This window comes from Vipera ursinii, assembly GCF_947247035.1.
Source record: "Vipera ursinii genome assembly, chromosome: 1".
In the NCBI taxonomy this organism is placed as follows: Eukaryota; Metazoa; Chordata; class Lepidosauria; order Squamata; family Viperidae; genus Vipera; species Vipera ursinii.
Window position 1 is genome coordinate 266,957,112 of NC_139512.1, and position 25,316 is coordinate 266,982,427.

Below are 25,316 nucleotides of genomic sequence, written 5' to 3' on the forward strand. Positions count from 1 at the left end.
TCTTTGAAGACGTTTTGCTTCTCATCCATCTGGTGAGAGCTGAAGAAGGTTCTAGGATGAGAAGTGAAACGTCTTCAAAGAAAAAAATTAAGTCCAGTTGCCTCCTGAAAAACCACATTTGGGATTCTCCTCACAAATAATAACAAATATTCTTCTCAATCTGCCACCCCAGGAACGTTTGAATTCTCTGCAGGATCAGCTTAGCTTTTGTGCTACCTTCAAAGTATAGTTTTGTCCAGATTCTTATCTTTTCTGCTCAAGGCACAGCTGCATATCCTCCCTAGTTCATAAAATAGTGAAGGATACAGTCAAGTGTTGGTAAGGGGTGCTTAGCAACAAAAGATGTTTGACCTAAATCATTTCATTGTCGTTCCTAACCAGAAAGACCGTGAGTAGCCTACATTCTTTTACTTTAACAAGAAAATTTAAATAGGAAAAAATATTATAAAAGAACAACCATCTAAATAAAAGTCAAACTACAAAGAAAACCATGGCTACTGAAGAACAATAAACAACCAAACAATGTGGGGCTTCAGTTCCCACTCTCTCAAAAATCTAAGTTTTTATAGCTATGTTAAAACTCAACAGGGTAACATTGTTTTTCTGCAATAAAGACTACAGTAAATGTGATGCAGGCACAGAAAGTTCCTAATAATTCTAGTAGTCTGGAAAATCAATTTGTTCTGCAGATCTCAAGAGAAGAAATGGTAGCTTTCAGTATCTATCACCATATGATTTTAAACTGATCAAATTTATCACACATTAGCCCAAATTCACCCTACACTTTGTAATATGGCTCATCTATATCCTGTTTTTTTCTATTAAAAGATGGAAGTGATGTTAATTATTGACATCTTGCTGTATTTGTCATGTCTCCTGACTGACTTCCTCTCAGAAGAACATCATTAGTCCTCTGGGTGTAGGTAAAGAAGAGGCTGAGCTGGAAGGCAGAATTAAAAGTGTCATAATTTGGACTCATTACATTGTCAAAAAAGATCTATGTTGCCACCAGTGAATTCCGTTGACCCTTAATCTAATGTCAATTTAACTTTGACCGTTAGTTGACCAGATTCTTGTATTCAAGGTAGTAATAATAAACTCTTCTGTGCTTTGAAATCAATAAATGTTTCTGGTTTGTCTCACACTGAGGAAGAATAAAAGCAACAAATTACTAAGGTAATAAAGTGAAGTCTTATTCCTTTAAAGCAAATCCTTCAATTTCCACAGAGCTGCATAATTCTTGTCTACATGAGAATGCCACTGAAGATCACCCAGAAACTGCATTTGGTACAAAATATAGTGGTCCAGATACTGGCAGATCTGATCTGCCAAGATCACATTAAGATAAGATAATGAATTCTGTTGCCTACTCTCAAAGGAAAGTAAGTATGTACTCATATACATACATAACAAAGCACATGTATACACATGCTATATACATGCATATATATACCTATACCTATACATATAAAGGTAAAGGTTCCCCCGCACATGTGTGCTAGTCATTTCCAACTCTAGGGGCCGGTGCTCATCTCCGTTTCAAAGCCGAAGAGCCAGCGCTTGTCTGAGGATGTCTCCGTGGTCATGTGGCCGGCATGATTAGACGCCAAAGGCATACGGAACACTGTTACCTTCCCACGGTAGTGGTCCTTATTTTTCTACTTGCATTTTTACGTACTTTAGAACTGCTAGGTTGGCAGAAGCTGAGACGAGTAATAGGCGCTCACTCTGTTATGCGGCACTCAGGATTCGACTCGCCAAACTGCCAACCTTCTGATCAACAAGCTCAGCGTCCTAACCCACTGAGCCACCGCGTCCCTACCTATACATATATATACATATAAATATTAATCACAATCTATTTTGAATACATAGTGGAAAAAGTTCACAAGGTTGATGCTATATGGAACAAAACTGTGACTGAATCTGGATGTTCTGCTTCAGATACCACAAAGCCTCTTCCCAGAAGGTAACAAGGAAAACAGGTCATGAAGAGGATGTGTAGTGTCCCAACAATCTATGTTCCCTGCTAAAGCATCACTTATAAGCTATGTCTGGATAGAAGGAAGTGAATTACCAATAATCTTTTCTGCCATCCTCAACACTCTCTGCATCGCTTTCCTGTATGAAACTGTAATGCTTCCACACCAGACAGTAATGCAATATGACAGGATGCTCTCAATCGTCCCTCTAGAGAAAGTAGTAAGGACAGGGAAGGAAGATGTACTTTTCTCGTGTGACACAGAAAATGCAGGCGTTGCTGAGCCTATTTACTAGTATCTTACTGCTGAGCGACCAAGCTAGCCTATTCTTTAGCTGTACACCCAGAAAGTTGATGCTGCTAACCACCTCCACAGGTGAATCATTGATACACAGAGGTGTGTGGCCCTACCTGCCTTTTCTGAAATCAACTATGATCTCTTTAGGTTTTCTTACGTTTAAAACCAGGCTGTTTTGTTATACCAGTTCACCAAACCCTCTACTTTCTTGTAGTAAGCACCCTCATTGTTATCTTGAATAAGGTCCACTACTGTTGTATAATCTGTATATTTAAAAATATGGTTGGTGGCAAACCTTGCACCACATCCATGGGTCAACAGGGTGAACAAGAGCCAACTTAGGACACAGCCCTGAGGAGAAACTGTACTCAAGAAAACATTAGAAATATTATTTCCAACTCACACGTACTGGGGCCCATCAATAAGAAAATAAAGAATCCAGTTGCACAAAGGAGTATAGAAGCCTAAAAGGCCCAGTTTGTCTACTAGATGCTGAGGAATGATTGTACTAAATGCCGAACTGAAGTAGACTAATAGCATTTGCACAGTAGTGTTCCTTTCCATTAAGTGTGCCAAGCTCAGATGGAGAATAGAAGAAATAGCATCCTCTGTAGAGCGATTTGGACGGTAAGCAAACTGAAGCGAGTCAAATGCTGGAGGAAGGCTAGATACAATAATGTCCTTCATTAGCCTCTCAAAACATTTCATAACGATGGTTGTAAGTGCAACCGGACCGTAATCACTGAGACCCATAATTGTAGACTTTTTTGGCACTGGTAAAATAGTGGCCATCTTGAAACACGATGGGACCACTGCCCACCACAGTGAAAGACTGAAAATATCTGTAAGAACACAAGCCAACTCATCTGCACATTCCGTAAGAACACGCCCACGGATATTATCTGGGCCTGCTGCTTTTTGAATGTTAACTTTCCACAATACTTTCCGGACAGAGGTAACATCAAAGCTAAGCACTTGCTCATCAGGATGGGGCAGAGTTTTCCTGTAAGGGGTGCTATTTGATGCCTTGAATCTTCCCAAAAACATGTTCAGCTCATTTAAAAAGTCTGTTTCACCCTTACCACACGATGGAGCCACCTTATAGTCTGCAATGGCCTGGATGCCTTGCCACATACGCCTGAAAAAAGTTCTGAACTTTCTGACAATGGGCTTGCTTTGCTCTTTTTACGGCACTTTTCAAATTGGCTCTGGCTGTTCTGAGGGCCTGCATATCGCTGGATTTAATAGCCACATTCCACACTTTCAACATCTTGCGAAAGTCACATGGCACCCATGGTTTTTCATTAGCCCTCACAACAATGTTTTTAAGGACACCGACATTCTCAATGCACTTTTGAATATATGCAGACACAGTGGTGGCATACTCCTCGATATTTATATGTTGGTTATCTATTGCCGCTTCTTTCAACATGCCTCAATCCGTGCATTCAAAGCAATCTTGCAGTGCTTCTATAGCTCCCTCCGTAGTATCATATCTATAAAACAAGCCCCATCCCATTTACAGACAGGCTTCTGCACCCTCTCTCTCTCTCTCTCTCTCACACACACACACACACGCACATATACATACATACATACACATACACTTTGACAAGCAGCTTTTGGTCATGCCTCACCTTCTACTAGTTTAGCATAATAAAATCAAACACATTTTTAAAGGATAGCTCCCTCAGGTCAATCAATGATTTTTGATCAGTGGAAGATTCAAGACAGAAGGAAGCATACTGTTGATGCAGAAGAATCAAAGTTTGACAAGATAGACAGGAATACTTTTTTACAAAATGCAGACTAACTGAATATGTTTTCTTCAGATGTAGCAAAAGCCACTTGTTTAAATGGTACAGTTTCCTCCACCCATATCATGGAGAGCTTGCTACTTCTTTTTGCTATACCAACCTGTTTACAGATTTCTGAAACCTTTTACATGGCTACATACATACTTCTGGCTTAACCAAGTGCAGTTTTTCTTTTGTATACAAAAGCCTTCATGAGTTATGAGTGCAGGGAAACCTATGTGATACCCACAGTCTATCAACCACTGACATTTATTGAGACAGGAAATGCATCTGTCTGAATACAGCTTGCAAATGCAGACGCAGGAAAGGAAAACTAGGTTGAAAGAAACTCAGTGGGAAGTTGTAAGAATAAAATGAATAAAGAGAGTATGAAGAGCATAAGAAAGATTGTTCATTTGAAGAAAACAGCAAATCTTAAAAACAGACAAAGATAAAGTAAACTGATTAATACAATACCAAGTATCAAATCTATTAAGGTTCCAAAAAAATTCTGCTGGGAATTGAACTGAATGACTTTATAGTTATATGATTTAATAGAAGAATCAGTAGAATTACAATTACATCTTCAGACAAGTTATCAACCAATAAGGAACTTTGCACATTTCAGAAATATATACAGCAGATGCTGAAATTTCACTTTTGTTTTTTAAAACATACTTACATTATTCTTCTGGCAAATAATTTCCTGTGAAGGGGAAAAAAAAACAGATGAGAGAACTACCCATGAACAATGTATGCATCTACTTATTGTAAACTTAACAAAAAATACACCTACTTTTGTTTGTTCTAGGAATTTTAGATTTTCTTCACAAAAATCTGTTGCTTGGCATAAAAACAAATTGCTGGTAGGTGCTACATTATATTAGCATTATATTAGTTGCTGAATGAAAGGGTTTTAAGTATGACTAAAATTTATCACGTTATTAAGTCAAAAGGTTAAACAGATGAAGCTTTTTTTGGAATGGGCATAAGCAAATACAGGGAGTGCAGAATTATTAGGCAAGTTGTATTTTTGAGGATTAATTTTATTATTGAACAACAACCATGTTCTCAATGAACCCAAAAAACTCATTAATATCAAAGCTGAATATTTTTGGAAGTAGTTTTTAGTTTGTTTTTAGTTATAGCTATTTTAGGGGGATATCTGTGTGTGCAGGTGACTATTACTGTGCATAATTATTAGGCAACTTAACAAAAAACAAATATATACCCATTTCAATTATTTATTTTTACCAGTGAAACCAATATAACATCTCAACATTCACAAATATACATTTCTGACATTCAAAAACATAACAAAAACAAATCAGTGACCAATATAGCCACCTTTCTTTGCAAGGACACTCAAAAGCCTGCCATCCATGGATTCTGTCAATGTTTTGATCTGTTCACCATCAACATTGCGTGCAGCAGCAACCACAGCCTCCCAGACACTGTTCAGAGAGGTGTACTGTTTTCCCTCCTTGTAAATCTCACATTTGATGATGGACCACAGGTTCTCAATGGGGTTCAGATCAGGTGAACAAGGAGGCCATGTCATTAGATTTCCTTCTTTTATACCCTTTCTTGCCAGCCACGCTGTGGAGTACTTGGACGCGTGTGATGGAGCATTGTCCTGCATGAAAATCATGTTTTTCTTGAAGGATGCAGACTTCTTCCTGTACCACTGCTTGAAGAAGGTGTCTTCCAGAAACTGGCAGTAGGACTGGGAGTTGAGCTTGACTCCATCCTCAACCCGAAAAGGCCCCACAAGCTCATCTTTGATGATACCAGCCCAAACCAGTACTCCACCTCCACCTTGCTGGCATCTGAGTCGGACTGGAGCTCTCTGCCCTTTACCAATCCAGCCACGGGCCCATCCATCTGGCCCATCAAGACTCACTCTCATTTCATCAGTCCATAAAACCTTAGAAAAATCAGTCTTGAGATATTTCTTGGCCCAGTCTTGACGTTTCAGCTTGTGTGTCTTGTTCAGTGGTGGTCGTCTTTCAGCCTTTCTTACCTTGGCCATGTCTCTGAGTATTGCACACCTTGTGCTTTTGGGCACTCCAGTGACGTTGCAGCTCTGAAATATGGCCAAACTGGTGGCAAGTGGCATCTTGGCAGCTGCACGCTTGACTTTTCTCAGTTCATGGGCAGTTATTTTGCGCCTTGGTTTCTCCACACGCTTCTTGCGACCCTGTTGACTATTTTGAATGAAACGCTTGATTGTTCGATGATCACGCTTCAGAAGCTTTCCAATTTTAAGAGTGCTGCATCCCTCTGCAAGATATCTCACTATTTTTGACTTTTCTGAGCCTGTCAAGTCCTTCTTTTGACCCATTTTGCCAAAGGAAAGGAAGTTGCCTAATAATTATGCACACCTGATACAGGGTGTTGATGTCATTAGACCACACCCCTTCTCATTACAGAGATGCACATCACCTAATATGCTTAATTGGTAGTAGGCTTTCGAGCCTATACAGCTTGGAGTAAGACAACATGCATAAAGAGGATGATGTGGTCAAAATACTCATTTGCCTAATAATTCTGCACTCCCTGTAAGAAAAGCTTCATGAGTTAAGTTCAAGTGTATCAATTAAAAATGAAGGGCAAAAAAGAAATAACTAGATGGTGAAAAATATTACCAAATAATACTTACATCACAACCATTTACAGAGCAATGTTATTTATTAATTAATTGATATGCTTTCATGTCTATTCTGAATATTTACGCTGATGTAAAACTGAGCTAATAGCATGCCAGCACTGGCACACCAAGATCCTTGTCTATTTCAGACCTGTTAATTTTGCACCTTCTAATTATTTATGACATCAGCCAAAAAGAAGAACCAATCAAAATGGAAAAAGAAACCTAAATCCTTATCGTACCCGGATCGAATGCTCTCATCCTAACTGTTCAGTGGAACAATGCTGTTTTGTGCCTTTGCTAAAAATAGTACTATTTGTTACTGGAGACCTCATATTCATCAGCTATTATTTATAACAGCATCACAATTGGCTACAACTGACAGCAACATGATGGCGTAGTCTCCTATGTATCACAATGTTTCTGAATATGAAACATTTCTTCTTAAAATCTTCAGTATGAAGCATATGAGTAAAATTCCAACTACATGCGCCCCACCTAAAATACTTCTGAGGAATCTGAGGAGTAAAAATAAATAAAAGCACATGTTTGTACATGAAAAGAAAAAGTTAGTATCGCCATTCCTATCTGGCTTAAGTCCTACATGTACATAGACAGATCATGTAGGAGATGACCAGGCTTAACCCAAGGAAGGGGTCAAACATGCTATCAGTCACAAGAGATCTAAGTCCAGCCCAACTTGAATTCCTTCTACTCTTATCTCCCGCTAATTTCCCTTGGCCGTTAGTAGTTCAGATTCTTGTAGAGAGCTCAAGCTTACAATTAATCTTTATATCCATTTGAACGGTCTGGATCTCCTGATTTTCCTGGCACTCAACTGGTGTGGACTACAGATAATAACATTTTAATAGATTTATATTTGTTGCTACTGTTATACAGAAAGGAGAATTTTGTCAGGGAGAGATTTAGTTTCAGGTGGAGCAATAAAATGCAACTGCCTATCCAAAGGCTTTTTAATGAATGACGCATACAGAATGTCTCAATGTCTCAATTTCCCGATAGAGATGATAACTTTTTGACAAGTATTGATCAGTCTGAAATACACTTAAATTGCATTTGGACACTGAAGGGAATGAACATATCTTTGAAAGAGTGATACCTGAAGCTGGGTTTCACAAATAAAATGTATCTACAACTTAACGTTGATATGTTATCCTGCTAAAAACATGGGATCACAATCCCATTTTTTTCCTGGTCATGAAAGAAAAGAAGTGATACTTTTTTTGATTGCCTTGTATAGTCAGAACTTCTAAAGGCCAAGACACAAATAACTGTTCTACCATATGCTATCTGTCATGTAGGTCAACCCAACTGATGCAACCATTAGTACAAATCATCCTCTTTTCTCACATCTTTTGTACATTCAGCTGGTATTAAGCAACAAGAAAGTATTTTTTTGTTGTGGTTCTTACTCTGTGAAACACCCTCCCTCTCGAGATAAAGCTTGTGTTAACCTTATTACAACTGACAAACAAGCTGAAAACATGTTCCTTTATCTTCACATTTGATGTCTCAAGATGGTATACTTCCACAAGGTTTACACATTCTGGGCTGTTTCATTCTTCTTATCTGATCAATCTGATTGCAGTTTAAACCTACGTGACATGCATTTTAATGTTGCGAACTCTTAGGAACACATGGCAAGATAGGCAATATATAAACAATTTAAATACACAAATAAGTAACATAAGAATAACATTAAGAATATGCGGAGACTAGAATACAATAAAACTACTGAAAAATTAAGTTTAATATAATACAATCAACCAATGAATTGTGTTGTGCATTTCTGGATCTGTCTGAAATAGACATGGCTATTCGAGCTTGCCGGCCTGGACTGAGGGTTTTTGGGTTAATGGTTTTAATTTTTAATTATTTTGGGGCTATTTAATTTAATTTAATGTTATCTGTATATATATTGTATTGTTTTAAATTGCCCTGTAAACCGCCTTGAGTCCCTCGGGAAAAAGGTGGTATATAAATAGAAATAAATAAATAAATAAATATGCATATGCAAGCAGGGGTTGAGAGGTGCAAGACAATAATGTTAGTTGCTAAATACACTCTCAGAAGGTATCGAAAATGTAATAGTATAAAAATCTCTTTAACTATCAGATCAGTGTGATGATGACCTGATCTACCTAAAAAGAACTACGTATGCTTTTCTTAGAATTTCCTAAATCAGCATATGCTAAATAGGCATCTGTCATAGATATTGTAAATGAAAGCTATCTTAGTGTAACTGTAATATTCTAGGTTCTTTCCAGCAATGTTAGGTGTATCCCCCCCAAAAATTTCATGGATTTGTTCTTCTTTATGTGTCTTACTAAACTGTTTTGATATGCACCTTTGCACAATATTGGATTCCAAGGAACAACAAGTAATCAGTCACTGTCTTTGCAGAACTAATATTTGTAGGGCAGCTATAAAACACTGGCACAATTTGTGAGGCTTGATTAGTTTAGACTTTTATTTTTTTTATTCACTGTGGTATGCAAGCTCAATGTATATGATCCAGGAAATGGGTTAAATTCTAGACTCCAGATACATGTGCTGTGAAATACACCTCTTGAATTTTTCATATTAAAATGATTTAGCAATAAGCCACTTAGAAGTCTAACCATAGTAAGAATTTAAGGCAGCTTCTTAGAAAACAAAACTTAGTAGAAAAATTCAAGGGATTTTTTTTTAAAAAAGAAAAAAGGTCAATTTTAAATATACTTCCTCCCTTTGCTTAATAAAGTCATTATTTTTATAATCCACAGCTGCTTGAGACTGGAGGAGAATTTTCTTCAAATTCATGGAAAGAAATAGAAACAGAACCACAGAAAGGCCAAGAACAAGAGGCTTACACATGTGGAGAGCTTCAATTTCTGAGATAGTTCTACTTCTAACCTCACTTCCTACATCAATCTTGTTCCAACATGGGACTTTTCAGACAGGCTGTGTCTGCATAGCACACAAGAACCCTCAGCTGTTTCCAAGCTTCTAGGACAGGGGTAGGCAACCTCGGCTCTTTTATGACTCACGGACTTCAACTCCCAGAATTCCTGAGTCAGCTATGCTGAGGGGAAAGAGAGAGGTTTCCAAGCTGAGCCATGCTGGCTCAGGAATTCTGGGAGTCCATAAGTCATAAAAGAGCCGAGGTTGCCTACCCCTTGCTAGGATATCCTGGCAGCAACTGAAACTGAGAATTGCGTAGGTACCAACAATTCCACACAACACAATGACACATTTCTCTGTATCTTTCTCCAGTCTGTCTTTTTTTCTACCCAAACTCTGCCTTAGTTTTAGAAAGGCATCTGTACCTTCAAGGATTGCAGAGAATCTGTGTTTGTATCACAGTAGAGAATAATGTTGTTGGCCATACTGAAGCTCTCTCGGACTCCCAGGTGATAGAAGAGGGAGGGCTGACGGAAAGCATCGCTCATTTCCACCACGGCAATATCTGCAAGGAAGATCAAAATATACGCTAATCAAGTTCAGCACTCAAAAGAGATCTGCTGCTAACCTGTTGATTTCTCTCAGTAATTATTTTAAGTTAGCTGACACCCTGAAAAGACTATATCTTGAAAACATTATTGGAAAAACAACTACGACTGCAAACTAGAATGAAATGTAGACTTTTTTTAATACTACACAAAGATAACCTTTACTGCACAAAGATAACCTTTAATCTTTCTGCACAAAGATAACCTCCTTCGCTATTTTTCTTCAGCATGATTGTGCTTGGGGGGGATCCACAGTGGGTGAGGAATTCCCATTTAGAATAAAGAGGCAAAGACTGAAATATCAAGTAAGCAGCCCTCAAACGCTGCTTGCTTTGAAGCACACGGACAGAGAAGGACCACCGGAATGCAACATTTCATGCTTGTGAATTCAATGTCTGGAGTGGTCTTTCACTGCAATTGGAAATATGTGGCATTTATAGCTTTCCTTTGATGGCCCCATAAGATTCCTGGCACTTCACCCCATTTGGCTCTAAAGTTGCATAGCTAAATAAACTTCATACAGTGTTTCCACGCGGATCTAAAACCAAGTACTTTCAAACCCTTTCCATTGCAACGTGTCTACATTTATTTACAATGGTCAATTCTGGGTCATATTGTAACATACATAGATGATTGACTAAGAGGAACTGCTTGCACCTTTGAGCACATGGAAGATTCCCCTCAGGTAAAGACTTAGGATGAGATCAATGGTATGAAGAAACTGGGTTTTTGTGAGAATCTTGTTGCCACTAAGGAAAGTCTTCAAAGGAGCACAAATCAATAATTATAAAGTCTTCTTTAACAAATAATTGCAAAGGGCTTCACATGAGTTCTCTCCTTGATGATCTGGAATGCTCCAGTGCCACCAAATGAGCTTTTTTAAAAAAAATCAAGATTACGGACAATTCAAAAATTGTTTCACGGACCTCATTAGCTACCCTTTAGGGGAGCGAATTCAGCCTTGCACTGCAGTTGCTTCTAATGGAATTATACCTGCTGTAAAGAAAATTCTGATTTAGCTGATTTAGCAGTAACCAAGCCATGATTTTTCCATTTCTCACAGGACTTCTTTCTAGATAAGTGCTCCCAAGGAAATAATCTACTGTACCTGTAAATTTTATCCAATTCTGTTAAAAGTGGGTTTCCATTATGGATTATGGACCATGTCTCATGATGAATACATATTTCTACAAGCCAGTATTCCTTAAACTTTCCAAAATCATGCTGTACGAACAACAACAGACTTCTTTATTTCTTTTTTGAGAAAGAAAAAGCGAAATGAATGCTGAAATATTTTCCTTATATTTAAAAATGCTATTATAAACCTTAATGCAGTTATCAATTTGGATGTAACAACATATTTCAACAACATCTGTGTAAAACTTGTTTAGAGAAGTCAGGTCAGCATAACAGTCAACATTTTCAATACTTGCTGTGGATTAGAGTGAAAGCTGAAAACCCATTTTACTCCAAGGTATAATGAAACAAAAGCAGCACATTCTGTATCTTTGAAGATATTTGTGGAATACATTCAAATTCAAATTATTCAGGGAATACTAAAGTTCAGCATAAATATGATTTAAGATATATTATAAATTAGGCATTGATGCTCACAGGACAGAGATAGAATATATTATCAGGGAATATTCATGATCTTGAAGTGCAAAATAATAAGAGATTATTTCGAAGGGCCACAAATCTCTCTTAAAATCATTTATTAAGCAATATGATTTATAACCTTTAAACCAAGGAATTGCTAAGTCCGCTGTTTGCCTTAATATGACACAACAATACATGATAAAATTACAGTGATAATTATGCATTTTCATAAAGACAAAGAGGCTATATCTCAAGCTACAATCAAAATTGATCCAAATGAAGCTGATACGCTAAAGGTACTTTATCATCCAAGTCATCCAAAAATCAAAAAACTGAGTTTTCAACAAGACTCACTAAAGCAGGGGTGTCAAACTCAATTTAATTGAGGGCCACATCAGCATTGTGGTTGCCCTCAGGGAGCCGGGTGGGTGTGGCCTGGGTGGGTGTGGCCTACTGGGTGGGCGTGTCTAAAGTGCGTATGGCCTGGGTGGGCGTGGCCAGCTCTACATCGTTTGCATCAAGGGTGCCTATGGAGGCCTGGGCAGGAGTGGGACAGATCTGAGGGTCTCTGGCAGGAGAAGGGTCTCTGGGCCAGAGCCAAGGCAGTGGGGCCTGTACCCTCACTGTTTCCAGGATGGCTTCACGGGCCGCATGAAACCACTTCGCGGGCCGGATCTGGCCCCAGGGCCTTTTGTTTGACATGTCTGCACTAAAGGTTCCATCCAATAGGAAACTGCAAAAGTTACTCTAGAGCTGATCTAATTGTATTATTGTTTAAGCTGCCCAAACATGTTTGGCTTTAATAGGGCATTTTTTTAAATGATAATGCAATCAAGTAAGTTTCTACTTGTGTTTTATTTGGATTCTATATTGGTCTCATTGGCCATCGCTGAATGATGACACAAGCCAGCTGCTCTTACATACTACTTTCCATATTTATTTTATTCCTTGTACTCAAAGGAAGGAAGAGGGCTCACCTGTTCACTGCTTGTGCCCCTCCAGCCTGCCCTACCTTATCAGCAGGCATTTGAATCACCCTCTCAACCTTCTTCTTTCCAAACATAATATAGGCTTGTGCCATTGCCCCTCCATTCATGGCATTCAGGATAACTCCAGTGAAGCCCCCTCCTCCTCCCCTTCAGCTGACCCATGGAACTGCCTGCCACTTTGTTGTGGGTAGGGGAAACAAAGGGCCATGGACCACAAAGAAATCCGCATCCCTGCTCCCCATTCTGACATGTTCCCAAGGACTCCCTTCCTCCAGGGAGCAAGAAGGCTCCTGTCACCTGCCGGCATCCCCCAGCCGGTCCTAGCTTGCCAGGAGCTATTTGAATTGCTCCTTCATTCTTCCTTCAGTGGCCACTGCAGTTAAGATATTGCAAATTTGGGACTCATTTCAAAGCAGCCAATGGCCATTCACTCATTAAGCCCTGCTGTCAGTTGATTGGGCACAGACGACAGAGGGAGGTTGGAAAGAGGGCGAGGACATGCCCCTCATGCCATGCATCCTACTGGTTTCTGGGAAGTGTAGTTGGAAAGTGTGGCACTGAAGTAGCCACAACTTTGCCAAATTTCAATCCCACAGAAATCATAGGTCCCAGATTTTGGAAGGATTCTGTAAATTAGACCATCTGAGGCACATTGATTCAAAAAATTGTTTATGATACAACTGAAGGTTACAAAGTATCAAGAAGTTTTAAAGTTTTAGTAGCATACAGATTGCAAATGGGTCCTCCATGTCATTATTCTAATTAGAAGATAGATATTGCAGTATAGGAAAGATAAACGTATGGCTCCATTTATCCAATGGATTGAAGACCTGATTGTACTTGCCACTTATGAGTAGATTGCCTTACTTGGCCCTTTTATGACTTGTGGACTTCAACTCCCAGAATTCCTCAGCCAGGCATGCTGGCTGAGGAATTCTGGGAGTTGAAGTCCACAAATCATAAAAGGGCCAAGTTCGAAGACCCCGGTGTAGACAAATATAATGAAAAATGGAATTCATTTATACGGAAATCAATAGGTTAAAAAAAAGACAGTTGTATCAATGTATTAGAAATATATGCATACTTGAATAATATTTCCATTTACATGCAGTTTATATAGTACTGTAATTGTTTGTTATGATATAATGGTTATCTGTTGCATTTCTTTCATGTTTTTATTAAAGCATTTTCATGTGTGTTTTTTCTCTTTGAGAATGTATGTGTTGTGATTCAGGGTCAGCCTGTGGGTTCGGCAGTTGGGTCGGACGACTCAGAGGAGGAGGGGAGTGTTGAAGACCTTGCTGAGGGGGTTGAAGATCTTGCTGATGATAGCCCTCAGCAGGCCCCTCCCACTTGGTCACCAAGGAGACCCAGCTGTGTGAGCCTGACAGTGTGGATGAAGATGACCCACAGCTGGTCCTGTTCAAGGACGCCCGACGCAGGAGGCAGTCAATTAGGAGTAAACAGAGGAAGGCAATGGGGCTTCTCGGAAGGAGGCAGAGAGAAGCCACGCACTGAACTCTATATAAGGGTAATGTCTGGGAGGGCTGGTTTGCTGAAGGCAACCGCTCGGATGGTTCATGTTTCTTAAAGTTCCTGTTTCTTGGTTCGTGTCTTGTTTGTTTTTGTAGCTATAAATTTGGCAGGCGTAGTTCCAGCCTCTTGCCGTTTGTGGAGGGGTTGTCCCTGCCTTTTCTGCAGGGCCGGTAGCAGGCTGGTACAGAACAGTATGTTTTACCATCACTATTATCTTTCTGTTACGTTCTTTTTCTTGCTATACTTAAACTCAATAAAAAAGAAATATATACAAAATTAAAAGTTGCATTTTATCTGCTGGGCACTCTTTTAATTCACAAGGTTAAAAGAGAACAATTATTAACAAAATTAAATAATAGACCTTCAAGTGTTTTACTGGCTATTCTGCCTAAACCACAGGATATTTCTGTAAGTATGTGGGAAAATGTGCATTCCATTTCTGGAAACTTGTCTATGCAAGCCAATAAGTCAGCCTTTTTTTTTTAAAATGAAAACTGTGTTTCTAGAGCTAAGCTAGCCTGTGACTGGGGAGCTATGAATTCCAGCCTCACCCATTAATTAGCTTAAAAGGAATACTATTCAGGCAAAGAGAGACCAACTTCGATTCTTTCAGTGGGAAGAGAAGAAAGAGCTACAGGGAGATTTATAATTAAGTGCATTGGTAAGAAATCAGAAGGCGGGCGGAGGGGTATGGAATATTAACAGCCTGAAGTAGGCACAGTCACAAAATGGCTATTATGCTAGGTATAGCTAGTTACAAACACTTGCTTCTCTGAAGGCGAATTACCCAATCCATGACCAAGTTTTGTTGGCTCAAAAGGTATTTTTATAAATAAGATGTTTTAGATCTGTATTTAGCATTGCACTTGTGACTGTAATGTCCAATTTACAGGACTGAAAAATTCAAAGAATAAACTTGGTATGCTCCGAACGTTTGAAATTTCAAACTATGTCAGATATCATTTAATGTGGCTAAAATCAAAGGGACAGCGGACTCTTACAAGTTTTGTTAAAATGAGGAAAGCCACATGAATGTCTGTGCCTTTTGAACATTCATGCAACATTATGACATGCACTGAAAAGGAGCAAGGCTTGAATCCTGAAATTGCAACACTGCCTGTTATTTTGACCCTCTTGTTCTCCCTGCAGACATTAACGCCAAACATTTGAAAGACCAAGGCAATCTACCCATGTGTTACTCTTCTGTAAAACTCTTGACTAAATTCAGCTACCACTTTCATATCCCTGCAACTACTACATAAGTTTAAAAATCATTGTATTAAGAATCTCTAGCATGTAAAATAAATCTATATCGCTCCAGGGAAAGCTTGCATTACTAAGTAGGCATGCCAAGCAGATTTACAATTGTTCTCTTCCCAAAATTAAGGTTGAGAGAAAGACAGTATAAATAAATATAACTGCAGTGCCTTATTAATATTTGGAGCCAGTTTGGTGTAGTACTTAAGGCAGCAGGATAGAAACCAGAAAATTATGAATTCTTAGCCTACTAGGTATCTTGGGCCAGTCATTCTCTCTCAGCCACAGGAAGCAGGCAAGGGAAAAACCAAGAAAGCTGCAGAGACATGTCCAAACAATTACCAGGAGTTTAAAAAAAAAAAAACACCTAACCTGAAGGCACCAGAAAAAAAAAAGTCTTATTCACTTATTTTGGTTCTCCAACTGATATGTTACTTAATTAAAATATGACTGACGTGTGCTGCTTTGTACATTTTTTTCTCTTTTGGGATGTACATCATTTATATTTCTAGTGTATTGTATTCTACTGGCTTGGGTGTTCTCTAAATCTATGTAAAGAAATCAATAAAATCCCTCAATTGTAGTAGACAACAATTCCGACTGCCAATCCTGGACTGTAAAAAGCAAAGATCTGTCACTGTTCTTAGCTTAATATTTTTAACTATCTTTACATATCTTTAAAGGCCTCAATGAAGAATTTTATCAACGAGGAGGTATTTCCTTTACATGTACTTGCTTCTGGAATAATTGATATCAATTCCCTGAGTATACAGAATCCATACAATGCATACACTCTATCCCAGACATGTCAAACACAAGGCCCGGGGGCTGGATCCAGCCCGCGAAGTGGTTTCATGCGGTCCGCGAAGCCATCCTGGAAACAGTGAGGGAACGGCCCCCATTGCCTTGGCCCTGGCCCAGAGACCCTCCTTCTGCCAGAGACCCTCAGATCTGTCCCATTCCTGCCCAGGCCCCCATAGGCACCCTTGATGCGAACGATGTAGAGCTGGCCATGCCCACCCAGTAGGCCATACACACTCTAGCCACGCCCACCCAGTAGGCCACGCCCACCCTGGCCATACCCACCTGGCCCCCTGAGGGCAATCGCAATGCTGACGCGGCCCTCAATGAAATTGAGTTTGACACCCCTGTTCTATCCAAACAAATTCATTCAGGCATTTTCTCTGCTAATTTGTGTTGATGTATATCATTCCTGATGATGCAACATGAACTTTGACAGTTCCGCTGGGGTAGTCCCCTGTTTACAGAACTTTTCGTTTGTCCTTTCCATTGTGGTTTTTAAGACATGGAAAGATTCTCAGTTATTTCTTTTTAAATACAACTGCTTCCCAAACTAAGGTGTACTTCTGAAATCCCATGGTTGGTTCATCAACGTTTTATCGGGGGCGGGGGAAATACACAATACTGTCATGTATTTATAACTCCTCTGGGGAGAAAGCAGGATATGAATGAGCTGAGGGGGGAAAAATAAATGAACCAATTTTGTGCTTTCCCAGTTCTGTCTTTTTTTTCCCCCTCACTGGAAAAGGTTCAACTTTTACCAAAGATGAGCAAAACTTTCACTAGAACTAGATGCCCTTAATGACTCTCCTCTTGTTACTAACTTCTGGCTCATCCCAACCTCATGGTTTGGCATCCTCTTTTCAACCCACTTCAAATCTAAATTATTTCCTTTCAGTTTCTCTTCTCCAATTGCAGATCACAAATGCTTTCAGGAACTAGCTACTGCTGACTGGGGGAAAGTGAAAGGCAGATGGTGGGTGAGGCGTATTGGCATAGAAAACTAAAAGCACAGTAGCAATGTGCTGTGAGAAGCATGTTCCACTCAAGGTACAGAGGAGGGAATTCTTTTAATGTTTTTGTTGCTTACAAGATACACGGGTTGGGTTTTAGGCCCTGCCATGCAGTTGACAGAATACATCTATCCTGCAACAAATGCCTTTACCAGTATAATCTTTATCCCTATAAATATGCACCTTTTAAAATTTTCTAATATGTACTTCAATTACTCTTTCAAGCAGCTTCTTGGGCAAATATTTTAAAAATTAAAATATCGCTTCAGTCTTGTAAATGCATTTTCAATGAAATGGGGGGGGGAGAAAAATAAATCCCTTTCCATGGGTTGATAATGGAAGCCAGAAAGGTTTCCTAGCTCAGAAGCTCGATCAAATTTGGAAAACTAGGGGCATTGCCTTCACCTCGCAGAAGAAAAGGCTTTGCATTCCTTTTGATCCCCATCTCCAGTTTCCCTTTTTATTTCAGCTGCAGATATGACAATGATAATAAGACATTTCTAAATAATAAGACATTTCTAAAAAGGTAACATTTCAGAAGAACAACTAGAACAAGTAGGGAATTGTAATAAATGAATTTTTTTTAAAAAAAACTTCCCACTTAGCTGGCACTGAAACCTCAGAAGCTGGAAACAGAAATGAGAGATCACATAACATTGAAGAAGGAACCTCAGCATAATTTTTGTGCTTGTGATTTTCCCCAGCTCTCTTTAAATATTTGAGGAAAGATAGGCTAAAAGTATTTCTACACATTTTGGAAAAAAAAGAAAAGGTGCTCTTACAGAACCAAGCCAGTACAGAGAATGATAAATTCTCCTAGTTATAGAAAAAAAGTGAGCTTTGGGATGTGGGTGGAATGGAATAAGAACTGCAAGAGGAATATTCCCTGACTACTTAACACTCAACATATAGGGAGGTTAAGAATACTTCACCTTTTTCAGTGGAACTGTGGGTTTGGCATTCCTGTAAGAAATTCATTTTCTTTCTCATTCAATGGCCTAGGCCGGGATGGGGTTTATAATCCAATATATGGGGTCCATCATGCTACTTAATTTGGTAACAAAACGTCTGCAAGAAAACCACCAAAGTCACAGAGAGTGCCAAGGGCCCCACAATCCAACCTTGGGCTACAAATACTCTCTTCTATTGGGAATCCGATATCTCAATATACCTGGCTGGTGTGTGTGTGTGTGTGTGTGTGTGTGTGTGTATGCATGTGTTTGTGTGTGCCTTTAATGTAAACCTGGGTTTGACTTCTTTTTGCTTCTCTCCATTTGTACCCTTCTCCTTGCCTATTTTCTGCTTTCTGTGTTTTCTTTTGCATGTCACCCTCTCTGCCCTCTTGCTTTGATCTTCTTGAGCTTGGCATTTTTGCAAGTCACCCTATTGCACTGTCTTCCAAGCAGAGCAGCTATTGACCTTACTAAACCTGTGTCCTCTTAAGTTCTGAACTAAGTTTTTTCCATCCTTTGCCATGAGTTATGCTTATTTTAGATAATTATATTTAATTTATTGAATAAATGCCTTTCTGTTTGCATAGATGCTCAAGGCAGCTTATAAGCATTTTTTAAAGTTGCAATGTAAAACGTAACTGTAAAATCAATTTAATTAAAATAACAACTTAAGATTAGTATCATTCAAATATAATTAAAACAATGACTAAATGCTTAGTGATCCTGGAAGAGAAGGCCAAAGGCACAGCTTAGGGACAGAGATGTTCCTAACCACTAATTTACAGTATTTGATTTCCCCCCTCCCCCCTCACCTTTATTTGGCACAAAGCAATGTACACAATGTTCCCTATTCTTCTCCAACAACAACCCTGTGGGGTAGCATGTGCACTGTTACATCATGTCACAAACCCTGCCTTTTCATGCTGGCATTGCAACATCACATGAGAATGTATAAGCAGTGGAGGAAGTTGCATGACAACATTGCTATGCAAGTTTTGTCATCTGCTTTCCCCTGCAGATGCATTCCATAGCTTTAGAGCTAACCAGGAGAAGACTATCAGATAGCCAAGTTTTTAGCAGCTGGGCTATTTTCAAACAGTCTTTCCTGTGATCTAAGTAACCAGGGAGTTTAATAAGAGAAGAAGAAACCACTAGGGTTGTGGGAAGACTGGTAAGAAGTTCAGAACATCTGGAAAGAGGCAAGCTGAAATACTATTTGAAGAGATGAACCCTGCAGAGACCAACATGTTTCGGATTTCATGCTACTGAGTGAGTTGTCAGTTTTATAACCATCCATTATATACATCATGCAGGAAGTAGACTGAAAGCATTTGGTCCTAGGATATCCCAAACAACACCTATACATTGGGAGGATTACGTATGTTAAATAGTTTCACAATGATCATATAGACTACTTTTAAGATCAGTACAGTTCTTAACAGCAATCCTTAAACTCTTATGAAACCACAGGCGAGACCCAATAGGAAAAGGTAGATGACCTCAGTCACATGTATCTTGAAGCTGGAGCTGGATATGCTGAACTCTGCCAGGAAACCCAAGAATTGCACAGTTCTAAAGCCAAACATTTTCCTGTTCACAAACCTCCAGGATTTGTTAAAAATGTCTTTCCTTACGTGGAGGTTCCAAACACTATTGCAACTGAATGACAAGATTTTGGATGTGATGCGTTGAATCAGATTTCTTTCTGATATTGTTATAATGTTCTGATCCCAAAGTGGATTGGTCTCTTAATACAAGGCTTGATTAGGACTGCCACCACCTATATTTATTTTAGATATGAATTATAAACATTTAACAGAACAATTAGATACGGGAAAGTATTTCTTAAAGGGGAAAAAAAGATCCACTTTTTCCTAGAACTGAAGTAGTAGCTTAGAGCAGTGTTTCCCAACCTTGGCCACTTGAAGATGTGTGGACTTCAACTCCCAGAATTCCCCACTCAGCATAGCTGACTAGGGAATTCTGGGAGTTGAAGTCCACACATCTTCAAGTGACCAAGGTTGGGAAACACTGGCTTAGAGCATTTGAAAGGAAACCAACCTATTTGTCATTGGAGAAGAAAAATGTAAAGAGGAAATTAAACTTTTGTTTAATCGAGTGCAAGACAATAGGAAATAGCGGGACACAGAAAGCTAGGAAACTAAAGGTAAGTGGGAAGTAACCGGAACATTTAGGATGATCCGAAAAGTGAATTATTTATTTATTACCATAAAACCAAAAAGGGATTGTGGAAAAATGGAAACTGAGAAAATGGAAACAAAAGCAAAAGCTGAAAATGTCAAGCCAGTTTATTGTATTGTTAAAAAAAAAGATACAGAAAAGGGATGAGAATAAAACTGTCAAAAATATCCGTATGTTAATTGATAATCCCTAATGATTAATATAGATCAAAACTACTATTACAGAGCTTGACAAAGAACAAGAAGGAGGCAACTAAAATAAAGGTTAGGCCGTTCCCCTGTCGTGAAAGACTTTCTGAAATTAAATTCATGAAGTGGCCAGCATCTAATCTCTACAGGCTGGTTGGTGAGCTTCTCAGATGCATCTGACTGATGTCTATCAGTAAGGATGTACAGTAACACAAACTTAGTGCAGCCTTCAGGCTAAGCATTCCTGACATTATATAACTGGGGTTTACCCTCAGAAATCAAAGGGATCTATTTTTGTTTTTGATTTGCCCAATTCTTGCACTTCATTCCTCGATTTTATGCCAGCGCTCATAAACTACAGACCCCAGTCCTCCAACATGTTAAGCTAACTACAAAAAAAAGAGGAGGGATATCAATTAAACTCCTTTATTATCTGTAAGTATGTTAGAATATGACATGTCAAACAAAACAAGGGGTCATGCCACTGGCGTGATTAACCATGGGCTTCTACAATCTTGAAAGAAAAAAGTGAGAGAAAAGAGACAAGTATTAATTACAGTCTCCTCTTTTCCTTTTCTCCTCCTTTTTCTTTAACTCACCTTTGCAATCAGCCAGGGTTAAGATTAGTTTGCCCAAACAAAATTCTGAGCAATAAAATAGCAGGTGTATTGATCCTTTCATTGCTTTTTGTTTTAAAATGGAACCTCATCCAATTTCTTTGCAATTGTTCACCCCGCCAAAAAATCTTTTTTTTAATTATTAAATCGATTTATCTACTTCCCTACCTCCTGGCAAAAAAAAAATTGCTACTGAATTACAGAACAGATGAGAAGTAGCCTGCCCTTACTTGTTCAACTTTATCACAGGGCCCCTTTAGCAAGTGAATGGATGAAGGCATGTCAAGGCCCCATCCCCAATAAAGATTTTTTCCCCCTTTTTAAAGCCTATTGCTAAATCATTTTGCCATCAATGCTACATTTAAGTTCAACCGGTGCATATATCAGCAATCAGGAAAACAGCACAGCGGCTGTCACCCAAGAAGCTAGATTTAGCCAGTGGCTTCAATTCACAGTTCACATTCTGTACAACACTCAGCAAAAAAAGATGTAAAATATATATTCTATGCAGGAAACGCATGTGTGTAAAATTATTTGGAGAAAAACATTCAGGTATATGTTGCAAGCCTCATAATATCCAACTAGTAATTAAGTTAGATTAAATTGCACTTATAAATCCACAACTGAAAGCGGATGTGACTCATTTGAATTAGATTGTTCACACTTTGCATGAAGGCTGTTCTCTGCAAAATTAGATTAAACAAACACGATAAACAGGTTTGCTTTCATTTTTTTTTTACTGGCAGTGGCTGGTAGTTGCAGGTTGTAACAGCAATAATTTGGTCTCTAATCTGGCTCTCTGCTCAAAGAGTACATGGAAGACAAGAATCCTAGGAAACTCTTATTTTTACCTTTATGCCTTTAAAAAAAAGAAAGAAAACATGTTTATTTCAAATATCAGAATAAATACAAAGCTGGTATTTTTAAATGAACTGATAGTCTGCTACTATCAACAAGTGTCCTTGCTTAGATCCCCCTCTAAAACTGCTTTGCAAAAGATTTGTTTTCCCTGCATCAAGTCCTAATTTGATATGTAAAGAGGTATAGCAGTCTGGTTTCCTATCCCCCCCCGTTTTTGCATTATGCTCCCAAACAGGGGCTCTGAATAGATCAAGCCGGGGGTGTCAAACTCAATTTCATTGAGGGCCGCATCAGCATTGTGGTTGCCCTCAAGGGGCTGGGTGGGCGTGGCCTACTGGGTGGGCGTGGCTAGAGTGCGTATGGCCTACTGGGTGGGCGTGGCCAGCTCTACATCGTTTGCATCAAGGGTGCCCATGGGGGCCTGGGCAGGAGTGGGGCAGATCTGAGGGTCTCTGGCAGAAGGAGGGTCTCTGGGCCAGGGCCAAGGCAGTGGGGGCCATTCCCTCACTGTTTCCAGGATGGCTTCGCGGGCCACATGAAACCACTTCGCGGGCCGGATCCGGCCCCCGGGCCTTGTGTTTGACATGTCTGGATCAAGGGGATGGCCTCTCCTTGCCCTAGTGAGGAGTTAAGAGATGTACTATAGGGAGGACTGGTCTTGCTTATATCACGAAGACAGAACAGAAGGTGCTTTAGTAATTCAGCAGGAATACTGAAACCATATTCCAGTTGTCCCAAATTAGCTGCCTCAAGAGCTATTTGGCTTACTCCAGGAGCAACCAATTTAAAAACGCATCCCTAACATTCTTCATGTGATGTCTTGCAGTTTCTTATCTGCTCAAATCCAAATCAAGGGCTGGATTCAACAAGTAGATAAGTTGAATAATACCTTGGTTTTCCCCAGAATTAGTCAGGTTTTCAGGTGAAATGATTAGTAAATATTACATTGACAAAACAAAAAACAGTATGAATATGATGCATACTTATTTCCCCATCACCGGGGAGACGTGGGCATAAATTTATACGTAGGATGGCTTTCTGTGTATATATAATGTGAAAATAGGTTTTCTAGATCCAGTTACTATTCTCCTTTTTACAGGAATTATGATACAAGCAACATCTATTTCAAGAATGTTCAAATGTTTTATTAGTCTCTGTCGTGTAAGCCAGCATTCCTCAGAGTCTTTTAATGCATAAGCTTGCATGATTTATGTGCTTCCTGTATGCATCCAGGTGTTTTTTTCCAGCTGACTGACCAACGCATGAGTCCAAATTAGCTTCCTAAGAAGTCATGGGTGTCTTTCGTAAGAAACTCATTTCCGTTTTCACAGCACAATTCCTTAATAGAACTCCTATCATTCTCTCACCCCGCTGGAATCTTGGTTGACTAACATTAACATGAGCAAGATTCCTATCACATCACATCAGGCCCATAGATGTTTTTTGCATGCTATTTCTAATATGTTCCAAGACAGTTTTGCAAGGATTTCCAGTGCTCTATCCAACGTGGTTAAGGGATTCCACTTCCAAGGACGTCAGGGGTATTTACTGTGTACTTCTATGAAGAAAGCAAGAAATGTTAACAAGTGAGTAAGGGGGAATTGGTGGCCTATGCCTCTACTCGTCATGAAAGGCCAGAGGCTCAACCTTAGTGCAGATGATGGCGCAAATATTGCACACTGAGGCTACGCAAAATGGGATGGCATGAAACCACAGACATTTAATTTTTAGTGCCTCAGCCTGGCCAAAAAAAAAAAAAAGATTCCCAGACACGAGAGGACTGAATTAAAATACTTACTGCAAACAAGACTACAGCTCAAACACAATAATAGATGATGGATTACTTGGTGGCCCTTGGTGGTTTGGAAATGTTTACATAATAGCTTTCTCTGACTTGGGAACATGCTAGTTCCCACCTCATCAGCCTCAAGGTTTAGATCAGGGGTCTTCAAACTTGGCCCTTTTAGGAGTTGTGGACTTCAACTCCCAGAATTCCTCAGCCAGGCACGCTGGCTGAGGAATTCTGGGAGTTGAAGTCCACAAGTCATAAAAGGGCCAAGTTTGAAGACCCCTGGTTTAGATCATTGCCTTATGCTACCACTGCTACCAGCTGCATTGGGAAATCCCTTCTCCTCCCTCAGAAATCAGTGGGGTCAAATGTCCTATGATATTTGAAAAGCAACAAGTTTACAAGCTGTGGAAGTGATGTCATCTGGACCTCCCAGCAGGCAGCCCCTTTCAATCACAACTGGCCACCCATACAAACCATAAAACATTAAAATTTTTATCCCTGTACTGTCTTGTTTTCCTTTACCCTCCCCGTTCCTTATTTTCTCTGTATCATCACTTTTCTATCTGCAAACCTAAGGACAAGAGCTGCTAGATTTTTATTATTCTGGAAAGCTGAAGAGCAGGAGAAAAATGCCTTTATAAAATAAATGAAACAAAATATACAAGGGCAAAAATTGGCATACAAGAGATCTACTCATATTTATTTGACAATCACTTTAATCTTTGGTTACAACGCAGATTCAACGGACGACGTCTAGCAAAGTAAGGCATAATTCAACTGAAATCAATGGGACTGTGCAAGCAAGTCTATCCAGTATGAATTGGTTCCAAAATCGGTCTCACCGAATGCCTAGACATTCTTAACGTTGGCAGGACTGCAATTTAAAGAGGTGTTTCTCAACCTCATCAATTTTAAGATGTGTGGACTTCCAACTCCCTGAATTCTTCAGCCAGCATGTCCATACGTCTTAAAAGATGTGGAAACCATCAACTGGCATGATTACTTTTAACCCAGAATACCACTGCACTTGTGGCTGGTAAACCTCTGGAAATACAGTAAAACGGATATGTAGAAATTCTACTCCACAGAAGACAAACAAGCCATAGAGTTCCTTTAAACGCAAGCCTTCTTATCCTCTTTTTGCCAAACGGGGAGAAGTTCTACTCAGTAGTCAATTTACACTTACAGGTAATTTTTCCTTACCAACTGCCTCATGAAGCAACTGTTTGAAGTTATTATGATGGTGCCAAAACATAATTTTGTGGTCCATC

At 39.3% G+C, this 25,316-nt stretch overlaps 1 protein-coding gene across 1 annotated transcript in view; it reads right to left on the reverse strand.

Moving 5' to 3' along the window:
- The window catches only part of MAP3K5 (mitogen-activated protein kinase kinase kinase 5), a 115,246-nt gene that overhangs the window by 74,060 nt on the left and 15,870 nt on the right, over positions 1-25,316 (reverse strand). The window contains exons 3-4 of the mRNA XM_083368242.1: positions 10,055-10,194; positions 4,758-4,781 (exon numbers count right to left, since the gene is read on the reverse strand). Coding sequence (XP_083224368.1) covers positions 4,758-4,781; positions 10,055-10,194 — 164 coding nt within the window. The remainder of the gene's footprint in view (positions 1-4,757; positions 4,782-10,054; positions 10,195-25,316) is intronic.